The sequence below is a fragment of the Glycine soja genome, chromosome 2 (genome assembly GCF_004193775.1).
Source record: "Glycine soja cultivar W05 chromosome 2, ASM419377v2, whole genome shotgun sequence".
NCBI lineage: Eukaryota > Viridiplantae > Streptophyta > Magnoliopsida > Fabales > Fabaceae > Glycine > Glycine soja.
In genome coordinates, this window is record NC_041003.1 from 4,621,939 (window position 1) to 4,641,658 (window position 19,720).

General features: G+C 34.9%; 1 protein-coding gene across 9 annotated transcripts; it reads left to right on the forward strand.

Moving 5' to 3' along the window:
- Positions 1-216: 216 nt before the first annotated feature.
- On the forward strand, positions 217-19,377 carry LOC114381805 (protein MICRORCHIDIA 1-like). 9 transcript variants are annotated; one of them, XR_003660085.1, is made up of 20 exons: positions 217-547; positions 1,267-1,341; positions 2,212-2,246; positions 3,345-3,423; positions 4,137-4,226; positions 5,639-5,714; positions 7,384-7,462; positions 7,550-7,678; positions 11,014-11,112; positions 12,102-12,209; positions 12,295-12,444; positions 13,099-13,197; positions 14,174-14,225; positions 14,379-14,490; positions 15,216-15,447; positions 16,905-17,048; positions 17,128-17,259; positions 17,863-17,964; positions 18,071-18,144; positions 18,756-18,798. XR_003660085.1 is itself a non-coding variant. In XM_028341024.1 (18 exons), exons 1-18 carry the CDS (start codon positions 289-291, stop codon positions 18,990-18,992), a joined length of 1,941 nt encoding a protein of 646 aa, XP_028196825.1. In that variant the 5' UTR covers positions 217-288; the 3' UTR covers positions 18,993-19,377. The 9 variants fall into 9 exon arrangements, 4 of the variants coding, with proteins under 4 accessions (XP_028196825.1, XP_028196853.1, XP_028196862.1 ...); XR_003660081.1 differs by lacking the exon at positions 17,863-17,964; XR_003660088.1 differs by lacking the exons at positions 16,905-17,048; positions 17,863-17,964.
- The last annotated feature ends 343 nt before the right edge of the window (positions 19,378-19,720 follow it).

Genomic DNA, 19,720 nt, shown 5'->3' on the forward strand with positions numbered 1-19,720 from the left:
AATAAATAAATATATATATTAAAAATAAAAATATAAAAAACTATAAACTAAAAATTAACAATATGCTATTAAAAGACGCTAAAAACTGTTTTAAAAAAAAATCAACATATCCTAAGCTTTTTTTTAGAAATTTAAAAAACCACAATTACATTTTTTATTTTAATTTTTAAAATTCTACTACTTGGCCTGAACAAAAGCAACGCTCGTCTTCCGTATTTCACTATAGAAAAAAACAAAACAAAACCGGGCACTAGAGTTCATCTCCGAGTGTCCTCGATTCCCGCTCCCATGTCCCTGCTTCCCAAAACAGAGCAAAACGACGTCCCCGTCGTCGACATTGACAGCGACGAAGACGGCGGCGCCGCGGTAGCTCCGGCCAAAAACGACGCGTCGTCGCATAAGACTCCGTCGCCACAAGTTGAGCTTGTGCAGCAAGAAACCCCTTCGTCGAGTTCCTCTCTGTCTGCCTCCGACGGCCTGTCCCGAAGCTTCTGGAAAGCCGGGGACTACGTTGTTGGTCCCTCCTCGAAGCCCGCTCCCTTCCAAGGTTCTGCACATTTAGCCCTACGAAGTTTTAATTTTTTTAATTTCTTCAAAATTTAATTTCATAATTCACACTATTCTCGTAGGTTATGTTTAGATGAACGAATTTGGTAGGAAAGGGTACATACAGTTGTATAATGTTTTAAGAAAAATGAATGATTGACTGTCGGAAACTTGCATGCTAATGTTTCATTCAAGGTTTTAAATTGCGGTCTTGGTCGTCGTGTTCCTTGATATTGCCAGAAATTGCGGACAAATTCAGTCAAATTCGGTCGCGGGCACTCTAAAAACCTTGTGTTTGTGGTGAAAATCGCGGTCCTTGATTGGTTTTAAAAACCTTGGTTTCATTTTGAAAAAAAATGTTTACCTGTAGAAGTTGTGAATAATTGAATGGAGTGAGAAAGGGAAATCTCTGAGATCGCAGTTGAGTGTCAGTCACTGAATCACAACAATGCTTGATCAGTGTGTATTTATGTATGCACAATGGTGTGTGAACCACACTTTTGATGATATCACTGTACAACAACCATAACTACAAAATAGAACTTAAGAACTGAAAACTGGCTGCTGATTAACGGTCATTTGGTTCCTTCATAATACCTGATGAGTGATGGCTTTGTTAATAAATTATTGATTCAGGTCCCAAAGTTAACCCTTATTCTTCTTTCTCCTCCAAACCCTGCTATTCAAGCATACCCTTAACCGTTTTTGCTTCAATTGCAGGTCACTTGGAACATGCTCGGGTGCACCCCAAGTTTCTGCATTCTAATGCAACTTCCCATAAATGGGCTTTTGGAGGTGTGGTTTCTTTGGCTCTCTTGTATTTGAACAAATTTTGGGAGTTGATTTAATTTATAGAAGAAATTCTTTGTTTGAAAGTTCTGAGATAAGAATTCATTTGCTTTTGAAACCCTTTTGATTCAAATTGTGTGTATAAATTTGGTTTGCTTTTAGTTTTATTAATCTGAATAGTTAATTTTTCTCTTATTAGATTAACTGTTGTACATATTCCAAGTAATGTAATAAAGCAAATAACTTCATTGAAAGTTGTTCCAAACATGAAATTTGGTTTGCAAAATCTGTTCAACTTATAGTGCAAATTTTTATATGTACACTCCAAAAACAATGTTACTCTTTTTTTATGGTCTGGTTTGATGTGTAATTTACTTCTATTGAGTGACCTGGAAATTTTCTCCCTGACATGATTTTGTTCCTGGTTTGGAATGTAATTGTCTGTTTACGAAGATACACATGGTTGCTTTTCTAATTTTGTTTAGTTGGAATATAGTGGTACTAATTAGCTCTTTCTTGCAACTACTGCAAATTTCTACCTCTCATGAGTTTGGTTGCTTGGCAAAGCCAGAGCTTGATGCAACCTATGCTCTCAGGCTATATTAAGTGTTAACCGTGCAAATAGAAAATCTTTGAAGACCCTCTTTGTGTACATATCTTATTGATTTGAACTTTCAAATTGCTGTCTGTGTTTGTTTCTACAACTAAAGTGGGTTTTATTTAGTAATAAAAATGAGTGTTTCGTCAATTTTGGATAGCAAGAAGAAGATTTTTTGGGATATCTTAATGTTTCTTTTAAATGTTAAATTAAGAGTTGTTTTAAATATTTTGTGAATATGTTGGTCATTCATAATATGTGCCTTTCATTATTGGCAGCAATTGCTGAGCTTGTGGATAATGCTGTTGACGAGGTATGATTCAAGTAAAAAATAATTTACTCTTTTCTAGGCTGTTAGATAAGATACTCCTAGTCAGTTTGAAAAAAATATCGTTGAGTTTTGTTGTATGCTTTAAATGCTCTCTTGATTGGCTTTATACTATGGCATTTCAAAGTTGGTGTACCAACAAGGGTTGGCTCACCTGGTTGATGGGGATAGAAAATTGTATTCTCCATGTGCATGGGTATGAACTCCCTTTGACTAGTAGTCATGCTTAGTGATCATTTCTCCTTGATAAAAAATATACACATTCAAGATAGTTACGTGTAATTTTTAAAGGTGACGCACCCCCTGAATCGACTATGGATCTGCCACTGCCACTAGTGCCCTGGCCCGAGTTACTGTCTTGGAGTAATTTATGTGTATCACTATTTCTCAAACAAAAGTATTTTAATTTGAATGGAACATATGTATATGGTTTAAATGGCACATGAATATTTTGAATTTGAATTAACTTAATCTTAGTCATATTTGTTTGGCTTTAAAACTGGAAAATTACTTGCTTGCTTGCTGATACTGGTTCAGGAGGAATCATTAGTGACTGTAATAAAACCTGGATTACTAGTTTTTACTCCTTTGCTGGCAGTGGGGATATTATAAAGGCTGAAAATATGGGCTTAATTCATGGCCTAACCATTGCTTGGAACACTGGTTTAAGACAATTACAATGTGAAACTGATAATCAACCAATTGTGGAAGTTTAGCAAGCTAAAACTTGTCCGTCCCACCATCCTCATTCTTCTCTGGTTGAGGCCCTTGCAGTTCTTGGATAGAGATTGGTCTATTTCTTTCCATCACATAGGAAGAGAGGCTAATTCTGTGGCTCATTCCCTTGCGAACAGAGGCGTGGTTCCACTCCTCTTTGTATTCTGGACACCCCTCCCCCCTCTATAGCCAACCTTCTTTATAAGGATGGTTCTGTGTAGTTCTTTTTAGTTGTGTCCAATACATAAAAATAAAACTTACCTTCAACTAAGACATGCCAATATGGAACTTTTAATAAGCTATTTAAGAATTGTTTTTTTAGAGTATGACTATCACCGAATGCTGAATTTTCCTGTATACTTCTAGAATCAAAATGGTGCAACTTTCGTGAAGATTGATAAGCTTGATGTCAAGAAGGATAATTCACCAGCATTATGTTTTCTAGGTATCCAATTCCAAACATGCATAATCAGTAGGCTAAAATATACGAATGTCTCTTAACCTTTTATTTTTTTGTTTCTAAATTGGTCCCCTAATTTTTAGAAGTTCTAAAATGATCCCCTTATTTATTTAATTAATGGCGCGTTGGTCCTTTTGTAAAACTTATCATTTTTTAATTTTTGGGCATGATTTTTAACTTTTTTCGATTGATTCAAGACATGAAACTTGTCGCATTAGATTCATGCATGAAAACTATGAGAACCAACTATTGTTTGGAGTTCAGACCAAATGTAAGTCTCATGAGCAACCAGAAAACTGAAAATGAGGCTTACTTTTCTTTATTGCCCATGAGGCTCACTTTTACCACTTTTATAGCCCTTTTTGTTTCGAACATTAGTTGGTTCCCTTAGTTTCCATGTAGGTGAATTTAATGGGGCATATTTTACGTCTTAAATCAACAAAAAAAAAGGTTTAAAAATCATGCCTGAAAATCGAAAACGAAAAGTTTTACGAGGATTAACATGTCATTAATTAATTAAATAAATAGGGGACCATTTTAGAACTTTTAAAAATTAGGGGACCAATTTATAAACAATAAACAAGTTAAGCAATCATTCATATATTTTAGACTAATTTTTACTGTTATAGTAATTCTTTTGGTTTGATATTCAAGTTATTGGCAACAAAGGCTTACTGGAGCACGTGTTTCCTGTGCAGATGATGGTGGTGGAATGAACCCTAATGCAATTCGAAAATGCATGAGCTTGGGTTATTCATCAAAGAAGTCAAAGACAACGATTGGACAGTGTATCTGAATATATTTTATTCATTTATTTTTCTGCATGTGGCTTAAAAAACTCTACCATAGTTAATATTTGCATATACATTAATATCTTTTTAGAAGGTGCTCAATTTGTTTTCTGTTTAATTTTTAGTTGATATATTTTCACTAAAAATTACCAAAGCTTTTTCTTGTTTTCATTCCATTTCCCATATTCAACATTTTATGAAGGAAACAAAATGAGAAACAACATGAAAACAAGGGGGCATTTTTGCAATGATGTTGTCATTTTAAAATGAAAAAAATAAGAGAAAAGAACTAGACACTCTCATATGATAATTGTTTTTGGTGAGATAACAAGTTATCTTTTAGTTGTATCTTTTTTACATGGTTATTTTTTTCTTTTCTACTTCTCGATCATTTAGTCCAATCTGTAAGTTTGTGAACCAGTCACCTATATGTCAAAGAAATTAAGTTTATATTATGTATTTTAGGATGAGAACAATGATGAAAATATTTACACAGGGACTCAAACACATTTATCTCTCTTTTTCTCTTAAAAAGAAAGTCAATTATTTTATCATGACTACAAATCGTAGAAGATATACCTGTGCTATTAAGTTGCTTGTCTATTATCGTTGCCTTATTCTATGAAGTGTTTCTTTTAAATTTTTTTTGGCTTAATTGCATTTTTAATTCCTTTAGTTTGGACTGTGTGATTTCTATTTTTGAGCCTATTAAGTTCTTCTATTTTTATAATTAAGCAAATTTGGTCCGAAATACCCATTTGCAGCCAATGGGAAGTTTGTTAGGGGGCAGAGGGATCAAACTCCAAGTATTATTCCTCTTTAGTGTTGCATATTCATCATGCATTGCAGCAAGCCATTAAGGGTCCTGCAGGGCATGTTTGGTGTTCCACATGTGTGAGTAGAAGTGTAGGGTGAATTCGAGCTTTGGACCTTTTAACCATGAGGTGAATATTGGTAGGTCTGGATGGAGGAGGTGAAGTAGAATTAGATTGAGGTACAATAGTGGTAGGTGAGGAAGTTTCTGGTTGGGGAGGGGAAGGTGCAGGCATTGGGAAGTGACTGAGATGGGTTGGGAGAGATGGTAGGTATCAAGACTAGAGGGACTTAATTGACTTAAAAAAGTTGAGACCAAAATCATACATATTCCAAATTAAAGTAGCCAAAAGTATAATTAAGCCTTTTTTTTTGGGGTGAATATGGTTTAGTTGTGATCCAGTATGTAGTATATTACATTCTGTTATGACAGCTATAACATAGAGCTTTAGCTTCCTAGAAGTTTCAGTTGCCTGTATAAATATTAGATATCAGTAACAGTACATAAGTGACTTTTATCATATTTTCAGATTAATAAAATTTCTCTTTCTCTCTGAAATTCTTCACTTTCCAAGTAACATCATGTTTTATTCTAGATGGCAATGGTTTCAAAACTAGTACCATGAGATTGGGTGCTGATGTTATTGTTTTCAGTCGGGCAATGCATTCAGGGTACATTTTTTATATTGGTTTGTGCAATTTGATTTTAATTATCTTAAATTTTCTATTTTTTTTCTTGTTGAATTGATCTTACATGCTTTATTCTTTGGATGCTAACTTTTAACTTGAACTGTTTGGGAGAGTATGTGTGGGTGCAATGGTACTATGGAGGTGAACAAGTACGCTGTTGACAAACATAAGTGCTTGAAGGTTTATGTTACTAATTAGTATAATTACCTAATATGTTTATTCCTTTGTGCTGCAGGCCATATTTGACATGATTTGCATCAATTTTAGATGACTACTTGTAGTATAATAGGGGTTTGGTTTGGGCATGTTTTGATATTGTAGTGTAGGTGTGGTGTCTCATGTTTTCTTGTTTTTTCTGTTGAATAAATTCCTGATTCACTTGGCAGACTTGCTTAAGCTGCAATTATACACTGTTTTCATCCTAATGTTATAGAAAGGATAGCTACTAAACAGAGAAAAGTGTCTTAATGTTTAGTGACTGGTGAAAGATTCACCTAGTATGATCAGTAGATGATAGTGTTATAAAGTTCTAGTATAGCTCTTTCTGTTAGATATATGCTGAGTTAGCGGTTAGTTAGGACAAGCTTGTGTGACAAGGTACACTGTATTATATAAATAAATCTCTCTCTGTTTGTAACAACTCAAGACATCAATAATGTTTTCCTCTTTCATATCTCTCTCTCTCTCTGAACTTTATTAGTAGACCTTAGGGCCTAAGCTTTTGACAGAAGGTAACCAGTTAGTGTATATAGGCTTAAGAAGAGCTAGTATAGCTCTCAATTCATTGTATCAGTATTTGATATATCATGTTAATCACATTGGAATTATAGGGAAAGAAAAGAGCACTGCTCTAATTAGTGTAACAAATAACAGGAAAAAATAGCAAATGAAAATAGACATAGAGAAGCATAGATAGCTACCCTATCTCTGAGGTGGAAGCCTTACAAAATGCCCTTCATAGATTCAGTGCCCTCTTCTACTCAAGGTCTCTCCAATCCATCTTATTACCTCCATCCAATGCTTGCCCATGCCTGCTTCACCTATGCCATGCTACCACTTGTCAATTCTGTTTGACTTCTCACTAATTGACTTCTCCCATATATTTCCTATTATGAACTATGAAGTAAGAACCTAGGAAAGATAAATGGGAAATTGCTAGATACAAGGAAATGAACAATTTTATTGGATATTTGAGAATAGGAGAAAAAATTCTCCTCCAAGGCATTCTACTATCTTTTAATTCTTTGAATATGCCTTCCATCTTTATTTTCCTCTATTTATGTAATTAAAATATCTTCTTCTAATACTATATTTGGATGAGAGGAAAGAAAATATAGAAGAGAGAAAGAAAACATGGGTAACAATGTATTTTTTTGGTTAAAGAAAAAATAAAAAGAAAAGATAACTTGCAGAAACAAAAATTCAAAATTTTCTCCTTTTCCATTTTCTCTTTGTAAATTCCTCTTTTTGTTTTCCACGTTTCCCATGGTTGTGTCATGAGTAGTGTGCTAGTATTATTCTTGAAGGCATATTTTCCATTCTGGCCTTTTTCCTTTTGGGTTTTATATGTAAAGTTCATCTTTTGGAATTCAATTTGTAACTTTTAGTTGTGGATGAAATTTTATTCGTTTAAATTCTTCTAATTTTTCAGCCGGGCCACGCAAAGTGTGGGTCTACTATCCTATACCTTTTTGCGTAGAACTGGGCAAGATGATGTAGTTGTTCCAATGGTGACATTTCCTTCCTTTAATGTTTACATACGTATCAGTGGATTTGTTCTGCTTTCATATTTTTATTCAGTTTCCTTTTCCTTGCAGATAGATTTTGACATATCTGGTCATTGGGCTGAGCCAATTATTTATAGCTCACAGCATGAATGGTCAGCCAACTTGAAAACAATTCTTGATTGGTCTCCCTTCACATCAAAGGAGGAGCTCATGCTTCAGGTTCATTTCATTTCATTGTATATTCACAAAAACTTATCATTTGGAAACATCAGAAATAATTATTTTTGGATTCAGTTATCATTTTTTGGTAGTGTTTCTAGTAGTTATTTGCCTGTAGGAAAGAGCTTATCCTTTAGAAATGTCATCGGGTAGTTTTTCAGATACATTGTCTAAATTATTCACTCATTCAATTCAGAGTGTATCAAATAGAAGCTGAAATGTCTAACTTTATCCCAATTCAATTTTCATGCAATAAAAGCCTCATTAATGATTAGTTATGCTCCAAGCTTATGCACCAAATTCTATTTTAAATTGCATATTGCCACAAGATGTTAGCATCTTCTACCAAAACCATATGCAACTTTCTCATATGTGCTAAACTTTGACACTATGGCTTTGTTAGTTGTTGGAAAAGGCCACTAAGTTGTGTGTCACCCCTAGATAAAGGGGTGTGTTGAAAGTCCCACATTGGCTGAAGATAATGCCGAGATAGACTATATAAGTGGGGAACAATCCTCACCTTACAAACCGGTTTTGTAGGGTTGAGCTAAGTTCATAACTTAGATTTTGACATGGTATCAGAGCGTATCCTAGATCCATTTAAAGGGTCACTCACCATGTTATCCATGCACCAAGCTCAAAAGTGTTGGGCATGAGGTTGTGTATTTGAAAAAACCCAAGTTCCACATTAACTAAAGATAAGGCCAAGATAGAGTATATATGTGAGGGATAACCCTCACCCTATGAGCTAGCTTTTGGGGTTGAGTTAGGTCAAAATCCACATTCCAAAATGGTATCAGAGCTATACAATTGGGCCAGAACCTTAATCTCACAACTATACAACTGGGCCTCAGCCTCAATCTCACAACTATACTATTGGGCCCTAGCCTAAATCTCAGCTTCTACTTCCAGAGCTCAACAGTCAGCTATGGTGGTCCAAATGGAATTTATTATACTTCCTCAAGGACAAGGGGGAGTGGAAATGGAGTGACCTTTGAAGAGAGGAAGGAGGCTGATAGTTCAACAAGGCAAGCTTTTTTTTTATATTGTGCAAAGTCTGCCTAGTATCCACCTTACCATCTGAATTCAGATTTCTTGAGAAAGAATGTTCCTTGCCAGGAATGCCTCTAAGGAGAAGGAGTGATAGTGACCTTTGAAGAGGGGAAGGAGGCTGATAGTTCTACAAGGCAAGCTTTTCACCTAATTTCTAGAGGCAATCATGGCAAGGGACATTTTTTCTCAAGAAATCTGAACTCAGAGGGTAGGGTGGATACTATGCAGACTTTGCACAATATAAAAAAAAAGCTTGCCTTGTTGAACTATCAGCCTCCTTCCTTTATTCAAAGGTCACTCCATCACTTCCACCCCTCCTTGTCCTTGAGGAAGTATAATACATTCCATTTGGACCACCCTAGCTGACTATTGAGCTCTGGGAGCAAAAGTTGTGAGATTGAGGCTAGGGCCCAGTAGTATTGCTGTGAGGTTGAGGTCCAATTATACTGCTTTTGTTCTCATTCTCAGCTTGTCTGATCTTCTTCCCTTCAATTTTATCATATGGATGTTCAACAAAGGGTTCACCGTTTGACCTAATGATATTTTCTCAGATTTCCTTTCTTTTCCTCCATCGTGTCCTCATTTTTTTCATCATAGTCCAATTCCTAAATGATTAGTCCCCTCCTTTGTCTACTAGGCTCTGGAGCTTGGCGGGCAAGGAACCCAAATGGATGCTTACCCGGGATCGGATGCTCAAGGAACCCAAATGGATTCATACTAGGGGGGAAAGGAAATCCAATAGGACCACCAAAGGGACTAGATTCAAACATCCCTCCAAAAGGTCGGGCAAAGAAAGGATCATTAAATGGGTCCCTACCCCCAAAAAACCTTGAGATTAAACTTCTAGGAGGTCCAAAGGAACCAAAGCCTCCAAAACCAGCAAATGAATCACCAAAATTGAAGGATCCTTGCCACCCCCTGATCCTTGCATTTTGTCTCTCTAGATGCACTTTTCATTGAGAGGGAATGAGAGAGTAGAGAGGGAGAAAATGAAAGTGGACGTGAAAGACCGATGAATTACTAGAGACATTCATGGCAAGGGACATTATCTCTCAAGAAATCTGAATTTAGATGGTAGGGTGGATACTAGGCAAACTTTGCACAATATAAATGAAGATGAACTTGCTGGCTCTGAAGAAGAATGGAAGGAAAAGGGTCAAAAGTATTTGCTTAAATGGACTGAGAGTGTTGAAGCTAGCGATAGTAATGGACAAGCTGAGCAGGCTAGGTGCGAAGGTTGGGCCCTCCCTTCTTCGGAGCATATTCATGTTGTGGGAACAATATTTGAAGCTAGAGATGAAATTGGTTCTTCTTGCACTCAGGAGAGGATTAGGAAAAATTCAAGTGGTAGGTAATGCATACCGTCCAAGCGTAGGGTGTGGCTGAAACTAAGTTCCTAATGTTGCTTAAATACTCGACTCCCAATTAACCATTTACCCACCCCTCTGCAATCTTCATGTTAGTAACTGATAGTGTGCTTCTTCTTCCTTTTCCCTATATCCCATATTGGTAAATCGTCTATTCTAGTAGGCTTACTTGATTTGGCAGTCATATGTGGAGGAAGGGTGTTAGGAAGGAAGTTCCACACTGCTTGCCTCAATTCTCTGGGTACAACTTATATATTTGTTGGACAACTTCACTTAATGCCAGTTGGATTTAAGATGAAATCTAACATGGTATCAGAGCCTATCTTAGACCCATTGATGGGCCTTCTGTGTTTGTCACGCTACAAGCGGATAGTCTTCAACGTGAGGGAAGGTGTTGGAAAAAGCCACCTAAATTATGGTCACTCCTAGATAGAGGGATTAGAGGGGTGTGTTGAAGTCCCACATTGACGAAAGATAATGCAGAGATAGACTACATAGGTGGGTTACAATCCTCACCTTATAAGCCAGTTTTGTAGGATTAAGTTAGGCTCATAGCTCACATTCTGACATTGGTTGTGGAATTTCATTCTTATGCATGTCCATGAGGTTTGCTGAAGTGAAAAGTTAAAAGCAGATTTTTTTTCCAATTTTAGGAAGTGAAATAATTTAACACTTATCATTACTAGGTTTATATATATTCCTAACCTTTTCTATTATGCTGACATCAATTCTCATTATAATACCGTAATCTGTCTCAAGCAACTATCCAAAACACTAGCATGCAAACCACCTCCAAATGATGTATGTCATAAGTTGAATGTATTGTAGAGAACCATTGATAACTCTTCTTTCTACACTTAAAAAGTTGGTTAGTTGTGGATTCCTTTCATTGACCAGTTTGTTTATACTTTTCAGTTTGATGATATAGGATCACATGGAACCAAAGTTGTAATATACAATTTGTGGTTGAATGATGAAGGGATATATGAATTGAGTTTTGATGATGATGCTGAGGTATGTTGTATTTCTTCACTGTTATATGAACTTTTTCATTTGCAGGTTTGTTTTTTAAATGCATTATGAGATATTCTTTATAGATGGAGGAAATATTCAAATGTATTGGTTAGTATTTCTTGAAAAATTTGAAGGTTTGAGTAGGACAGGCATGTTCCAAAACAAATGTCGGGAATGCAGGCATTTATGATCGAGGCTGAGTTGTGACAAAATAAATAAGAAAACATTGCAAACATTCACTAAAGAATTTTATTCTCTTATTTATTATTTGATAGCAAGTTGGGATTTCATCCTTATTACTCATTATTAGATTCATCCTATGTATTATGTAATCAATACTGATTCAATTTGCTTACTATAAATAAAGACCAAGTGTGGTCATCCAAGACACACATTATAGTAAAGCCTTTCAACACTATTGTCATAGTATGTTAAGTTTTAGTTAGTTACACAAGTTTCAGGATTCAACGGTGAATCGGTGAGGATCTTAGCAACTCATGGTACCCTAGTAGAAATAGAGATAGGGTTTCAAGAGAGAAAGATCTGAAAAAAGGATTTTTGAAATTGATAAATGGTTCCTTGTTGAGAATGTATATGTATGTATTATAGACTACTAAGGACTGACTGCTGACTCAACCGTGAGTTACACAGTTACAACTAACTGAAAGTTAACAGACTATGAAAGAAATAACTTCTACTAGTTAAAATTTGAGCACGCCATTAACTTTATTTTCGTATGGTATAATGATCTTTTTTGTACATTTGGTTATTGTGAACCATTTTGCTACATCTTAGTCACCTATGTCAATGCTCTTACAAATTGCTGTGTACCAACTACCATATTTGGTCAATTTTCTGCTCCTATCACAAGTCTCGTTGTTAAGATAATCGTGCAGTTGGCTTATTTATTATAGTGTATATTTGTGATGTAGCAAGCACATTAGTGTATCTGTGATAGCAGCCATGATCTTCTTTGGTCTTTTGCGCAGGATATTATGCTGAGAGATGAGGCCACCCATGGAGCTGAGAAAAATTTGTGCAAAAAAACTGTTCAGCTTCAGTCACATATTTCTTACCGCCTTCGTTTTTCTTTACGGGTAATACTTGAGATTTCAATTGTATTTATTGTTTCCGTTTTCTAATTTTTATTTTGTTTTCTGATTGATGCTTTATATGTTTCAGGCATATGTTTCGATGTTGTACCTTAGAAAATTTTCTAACTTCTCTATCATACTAAGGGGGAAACTTGTGGATCAATTTAACATTGTGGACGATTTAATATATTCAAAAGTAATTCCATATAAGCCTCAGCTAGCCATGGCATCAAATGAGGTTAGATCCATGATATGGAGTGGCAATTCAAAATTGTTTAAAGCAATTTTTTATACGGCACTACCATGAAACTTGCTACATTTTCCGCATAATATCCCTCATACTATGTATATACATGAATATAAGTCTGCTTGACATAAAACCTGTTTGTGTGGATCTTATGCTCCAAGTATTAAATAAAGAATTTGTAATCAATGACCAGCAGAGTGGTTATTTTTCTTAAACTTGCAATATTTTATCTGATATTTTTTTTTTAATTTTGATAAACCTCCTAATACTATAGTATGTAGAGACTAGAGAAGGACCAAGAAAAGTAGCATAATGTCTCACATGGGTAAGGTGGGTTAGGCTAGATAGGAATTTTGGAGAATATTCATAGTTTCTGTAGAAAGAGAAAGGAAGAAAGAGATATTGAGAGAGAAACATACGAGTAAGTTGTAATTAAATACTCTAGAATGTTTAGTCACCCTCATTTCTTGAATGTATCTTTTTCTTTCTTCTATTGATTTTCTTCCGTATCAGTATCACAAAAAGAGAATGTTTTTATAAATAACAGTGTTTATTCAATCAGTACCTTATCAATTATCACTCATGGACATTTTACTATGACTTTTTTCCTTAGATTTTCAAACTGATGAATTTGGTATATTATAGGCTATAGTGGAGACAAAGACAACCATTGGATTTATAAAGGAGGCTGCAGAAATTAAGGTTACTGGATTTAATGTGTACCACAAAAATCGCCTAATCAAGGTATGTAATGAATGCTTGAAATCCCTTATCTCAAATAATGTTTTTTTCAGTTGGCTTTTCAAGTATTTTCATTTTGTTTATATTCTCATCAGCAAACCACCAGTTTTAGATATAAATGTGTGAAATGTTCAATATTAAATTTCCATGTGCAATTTAATATATTCTCTTGGATGGTGATAATTCCATCCATATCTGGTGAACCCATATTATATTTAAAGGGTTTATTTGTATCAAACTTAATGCTTAATAAGCTTTAGCTTGAGGGGTGTGTTAAAATATATGAAAAATATCCAATCTTATTTTAATTGTACTTAGGGATAATTACATTGACCTCTCCCTTGAATTGAGTGCTAATTACACTTGCACCTTTTTATACTAAATTTTTACCTATTTTATATATTATTTTTATACATTGACATTTATCATTTTTAAAAAACTACACATATCTTCCCTATTTTTATGTGCTGACCATACACATAGTTATCTTAAAAATAACAAAGCAATGTGCAAGGGAGTAGGTGTAACTTTTCAACTGAGAAGCGTATAAATTTATTAAGCACCAACCTCAAGGGAGGTAAATGTAGTTATCCCTTATATTTTAGAATAATTTAGAGTATTTTAGATTATCTTTTAGGATTAGTTTCCATATTTCATTTTATTTCCTTGGGTTAGTTTCTATATTTCCTTACTATCTCATAATTTGTTTCCATATTTAGTTAGCATCATATTGTAACACATAATATGAAATCATGTCTACAAACTTGGAGTGTTCCATCACTTTGATCTCCATCCCCGCCCCTTCTCCCTCTCTAAAACTCTAATTTGAACATATAGAATGTCAATTGAAAGATGGAAGTTTAGGGACCTACACATTACTTTATTGGTTGCAGTGCAACTGCAATAGGAATTTGTTTCTAAATGTATTATTTGCTCCCAATTCTAATTCTGATGTGGTTAACCTTTTGTGAGTCTGCAGCCCTTTTGGAAAGTAGTTGCTGATGGTTCATCAAAAGGGCGTTGTGTTGTTGGTATATTTTTATTTTTCTTCGCTGTTGCATTTTCTCTGCATAGAAGAGTATACATCACTCTAAGTAAAATATACTTAGAGTAATGTATACTCTTATACTGCATATCCTTACTCCAAAATTCCCAGGTTTTTAAATTTACTGGTACATATTTAGGGGTTCTTGAAGCCAATTTTATAGAACCAGCGCATGACAAGCAGGATTTTGAGAGATCAGTGCTGTTCATTCGGTTGGAAAACAAACTGAAACAAATGACAATGGATTACTGGTTTGTTACTGTATTACATAGTTTGTCTTGGAACAGTTTTCTTTTATTTTGTTGTAGAATTATATATCTTGGTTTCTACGAAGGTTGTACATACTTTAGTGTTGAATTTCTTTATACAGACATGGCTTATTGCTTCCTTAATGTTTTATATTTCTTAATTTCTTAATTCACTTGCACCCATCAATAAATTGTCCTAATGATTGTTCATGTGTTAACTAATAAAGCTTATCGACTCCAGTTTTATTTGAAAAGATGATTGCAATTGATGCTTTCAATTTTGGTTTTCTATTAATGTTCCTTGGAGTTTTACTCTTTAGTTCAAGTTGTAATTTCTTTAAAAGTAAATAACTGCAGCCGGAAGCTGTATGCATTCCAATAAGTGGCTAGCTACTTTTGCTTCACAACAGGGTCCCTATATGTTTAAAGAATACAGTGGATTAAGTTGGCCATGAAAGTTGATTATATTTGCCATTGTAGATCCTTATATATACTTAGTGGCCACAAGTTTCAATCATAAAAGCTAGCAGAATTTGCTAGAGTGAGAATCATAGTAAATATAGATTAGCAGAAGCATTACCCTCTGCCGCATTATTTTTGTGCAATTACCAGTAATTAATTGTTTCGAATGAAAAGTTGATTAGAGCTTCCTGATACGCCTTTTCATAACATCAACATTATGGGCTTGACAGGGTTTGATTTGGTGAAATTTGTTTTGGACTAAACAGGAGAGAACACTGTCACTTGGTTGGATATCAGCCACCAAATTTGAAATCACAAAAAAATGTGGTAAAAGAAGCCCACATTCGAAAATCAGCTGAACATTCAACTAATCCACAGAATCAGTTGCTTGCTGATCAACAGGATACTAGCTTGGTAGCTGAGCATCAAAGTGGTCTGAGTCAGTCAGTTGTGGGTCTTGCAGTGACTGGCATGCAAGGTTTGCGTCATGAGCACCTTGTAAGTAGTTGACGTAATCTGCAGAAGATTGTATTTTTCTGATGTATGGCCTGAAATCATATACTTGCTACTGTATGTGGAATGAAATATGATCATTATTTGTTAGAGCATACACTCAGAATGAATGAGATCACTTACATGAACAGAGAAGAAAAGAGAGAGAACAAGATAAGAGATATGGTATTGAATAGAAAATTTTATTTCTCACTTCTGTTTATCACATATACAGAGCATCACTATTTATAGTACACATTTACAAGTAGTTTGTTAACAATTCACTAGCATATAACCACTAACTGAATTATATACAGCACCCCTATGATGTTTTTTATTAGCTTGAATCAATCAGTATTAAGAGGCTTTGTTAAAAATTAGCCAACTACTCATTAGTATTGCAATTTTTCAACTCTAACGTCCCTTTACTGAATTTCTGAGGAAGTGGAATTTTGTCTCAATATTCTTGCTCCTTCCATGAGCAAAAGGGTGTTTAGCTAAGCTTATAGTTGACTTATTGTTTGTTTATTAGTGTTCTCATAGGCTCTTATCTTCTAATCTTCATTTCTGACATCAACTTCTCAAGTTACAAGGCTTGACAAGCTCTCATTGAGGTCTCACATGAGAACAGTGCCACCACTGACTCCTTTGAACACCATGAAATAAATGCTCGACACATCTTAAACACATATCTTGCTGTACAAGCTGTCAGTTTTATCACCACCGAGTCATAGTAACCAAATATTTCATCAGAAACATTTTTGCCATGGTTTGAGAACCCATAGTCCAAAAATCCTTTCACATATCTTAGTATCCTCTTAGCTGCAAGCAAGTGAGAAAGCCTTGGATGATCCATAATCTACTAATTAACCCTACTCCATAAGCTATGTTAGGCCTGCCGCTAAACAAAAATCTCAAGGAGCAACAATCTGCTTGCACAAGGTTTATTTACCAATTTGTCCCTTCCTTCCTTCTCCAACTTTGTACCACAATGGTGTTTGAGTAGAATTGCAATCCAACATGTGAAATCTTTTCAATATGTCTGTTGTACACCTCTTTTAATGCATATAAATTCCATCACTTGTAGTAACAAATTCCTTGTTCAAAAAATAGGATAACAATCCAAGATTAATCTCCTTTTAAACTCATTAATTTTTGTTGCATTGCTCCTAGTAACCAGTAAGTTGTCTACATGCAAACAATTATTGGATCACCTGCAGTAGCTCTGATACTCCATATTCTGCTCTACACTTGTTGAAACCCAATAGGTAAAGCCTTCTTTAATTGACACCTTGTTTTCTTGTCCAGTCAGTGTCACTTCAAAACCAGGAGGTTAACACACATAAACTGCCTCCTCTAGTGACCCATTTAGAAAGGTTGATTTACATCAAGTTGATGTTATGACCAACCTCTAAAAATGGCTGTAGCAACCTCTATTTTTATGGTTTCAATTCTGGCCACAGGTGCAATCACTTCACTGTATTCCTAACCAGCATTTTGCGGGAACCCCTTTGCAACCAGCTTAGCCTTGTAATTTGTAACTTCTCCACTCGATTTTACCTTCACTCTGTAGACCCATTTCACTCCAATAGACCCTTTGTTGTAAGGTAATATCAATATGACCTGCTCCCATGTGTGGTTCTTCCATAGCCCTTAATTCTTCCTCCATTGCTGCTTTGCTTTCAGGTTCAATGATTGCTTGCTCAAAAGACACTAGTTCTGTTAGAGCTAGATGCACCATGTTCCCCTTCAGTCATTGCAAAATCAGGAATAGATGTACACTCTTTGAACATCTAGGTGGTTGTCTAGTTCTCTGAGGTCTGTGACTGAATCTGAATTGTTTCTGCACAATTTATAGATTGCATATCAAGTACAATTGGTAGTCACTTTATTACTTTCCGTTATAGGCTGTTAGAGAGAAGTCTTAAATTCAGTTAGTTTTCAGTTAGTTGTAAAAACTGTTTGTGGTTACTATTAGCTGTCTCTTCTTAGTTAGTTAGTATGCTGTGATTCTGTTAGTTACTAACAGAATCAGTTAGTAATTGTTAGAGTTAGAGTTAGGCCTCATTGTGAACTTTGCTCTATATATATAGACCTTTGTTGTAATCATCAACAATGGAAACACAATTATGATTTCTATCAGTTCTCTATCTCTCTAAATGTAACATGGTATCAGAGCCTTCTGATTCTTCCACAAGCGTGGCAAGATCCTCCATTTCTTTCCTCTTTCCTCTTTCCTCTAAATCTTCCCTTCTTCAATGGATTCCCAACCTCACACACCTTGTACACCACCAATCTTGGCGACACCCAACTCAACAATCACAGCATACTAACTAACTAAGGAGACAGCTAATAGTAACCACAAACAGTTTTTACAACTAACTGAAAACTAACTGAATTTAAGACTTCTCTCTAACATAGGCTCCCAACTCAACCTTTGCTCTCATCATCAATAGTAACATTTCTGCTCAGCACAATCTTTTTACTATTAGGGCTGTACAGTTTGTATGCACCAGTTGAATGGTACACAAGAAACACCATTGACTTTGCAGCCATTGAATTAAATATTTCTATTGTTTGTTAGGTATGCAACAATTTGGGGTTCATGAGCATGCATTTTTTCTCACAGGGTACAATAGTAGAAACTCCAGGATCTGTATCTCCTGATGAAATCTGTGCAGAAAACATAAAACTTTTCGAGAGGTAAATCAACTTTTTAAATTGTCTTTTTTAAGACAAATAAACTATTTGTCATTTTCATCCGTATTCTTTTTTACTAGCTATACTTGTTCCTTCAATGTAATGCTTACCATTTTCCCTGATCCGTTTGTTGTACATCAACCAAAAGCATATTGACCTTGGTTCTGTTATCTCCTTATTTTGTTTTTGGATGTGATCTTATCTACCTTGTATTATTCTCTTCAATAATTTTGCATGTATATGGGTTAGGATCCGTTGACAATGATTTACATCAGAACATTCCTAATTTTTTCCAGAAATAACATGGTTCTCATTAAATACTTTGTTGGATTGGATATTTATATCCTGCAATCTTATACCTGAAACTTCCCACTAATCCAAGATTTTCTACTTTATCGCAATATCTTAAATTTACTATTCAATGCACTACAAATAATAATCATTAATACGTATGACATGACATGTCGACCTTTGTATGATTTTTCCATACTTTTGGCAATGCAAGGTTAACATGACAATCACTTTGGTGTATATATACCTTGCTTGAGGTGCCTTGGCTTCTTGTTTACCTGTTATATTATCGAATAGAATCCTACTGAAACCCTTTTCCGCAGGTGTGAGGAGTACAGGCAAAAAGAGACTGAACTGAAACAGACGGTAATATTAGTCAAATAACAAAGTTTGATGACTATGATTAAAATAGTCGTTGCGTTCTAAATTTTTTTAGTGCTGCTGATGTAAAATAGGTTGTGGACTTAGAGGACGAATTGAAACAAATCCAGAAGAAATGTACTCTTCTTGTTTCACTCGTAGAGACAAAGAGGAAGGCAAAGAGTGTTAAGGGACAATAATTACGTTATACAAGCATCATATCATTGAGAGGCAAGTTGATTACCTTTCAAGTAATTTCCGAGTGTAAAAGCACCTGTTTTGTATATATGTTCACCCGTGTTAGAACAACTCTGGCTGGTTCGGAAGAAAAGGCATACTGGACTTTGCACACATAGTAGAATTGATTCACGTAATTAGAGGAAACTCTATCAGTTTAAGGTTGCTATTAGCTGATTCTGTGAAAACTTTTCTCTAATTTGTAAAGTTCTGTCTTTTCGGTTAAAAATTTCTGCTATTATTGTCAAAGAAATCAGATCAGATAATATTGTTCTTGAGGAAAAGAGGTTTCGAAGAGCAAAGCCTCATTTTATTATCGAAATACTGATTGACACAAAATTCATCAAATGAGTCGGGTTTTTGAGCCACGCTAATGTCATTTTAAAAGTAATTGTAAAAAATGTGAACAATTTATAATTCTGATATGGTTTTTATCGCGACAAACTGACAAATGACAATACATTTTTTCTCACGAATGTTAGAATGCAGGTTAAGGTTAACTACAACGTGTTAGTAAAGAGATTTTTTACATTGTTAGCTAATTGTGAATTTTACTTTCGTTGATTTTTGGATAATTATTTACTTTTAAAGTCATTTAGAATATTATAATTGATAATATAATTTTTTTTTACCAACATTGTATATAAATTTGAGCGTCAAATGTATACAAATTATCGTTGCATTTCTTTTC

Coding starts and splice junctions, on each gene's coding strand:
- LOC114381805 (XM_028341024.1), top strand. CDS start 289: ATGTCCCTGCTTCCCAAAACAGAGCAAAACGACGTCCCCGTCGTCGAC. Junction 3,424..4,136: donor ACCAGCATTATGTTTTCTAG/GTATCCAATTCC, acceptor TTTCCTGTGCAG/ATGATGGTGGTGGAATGAAC. Junction 7,463..7,549: donor ATGATGTAGTTGTTCCAATG/GTGACATTTCCT, acceptor TTTTCCTTGCAG/ATAGATTTTGACATATCTGG.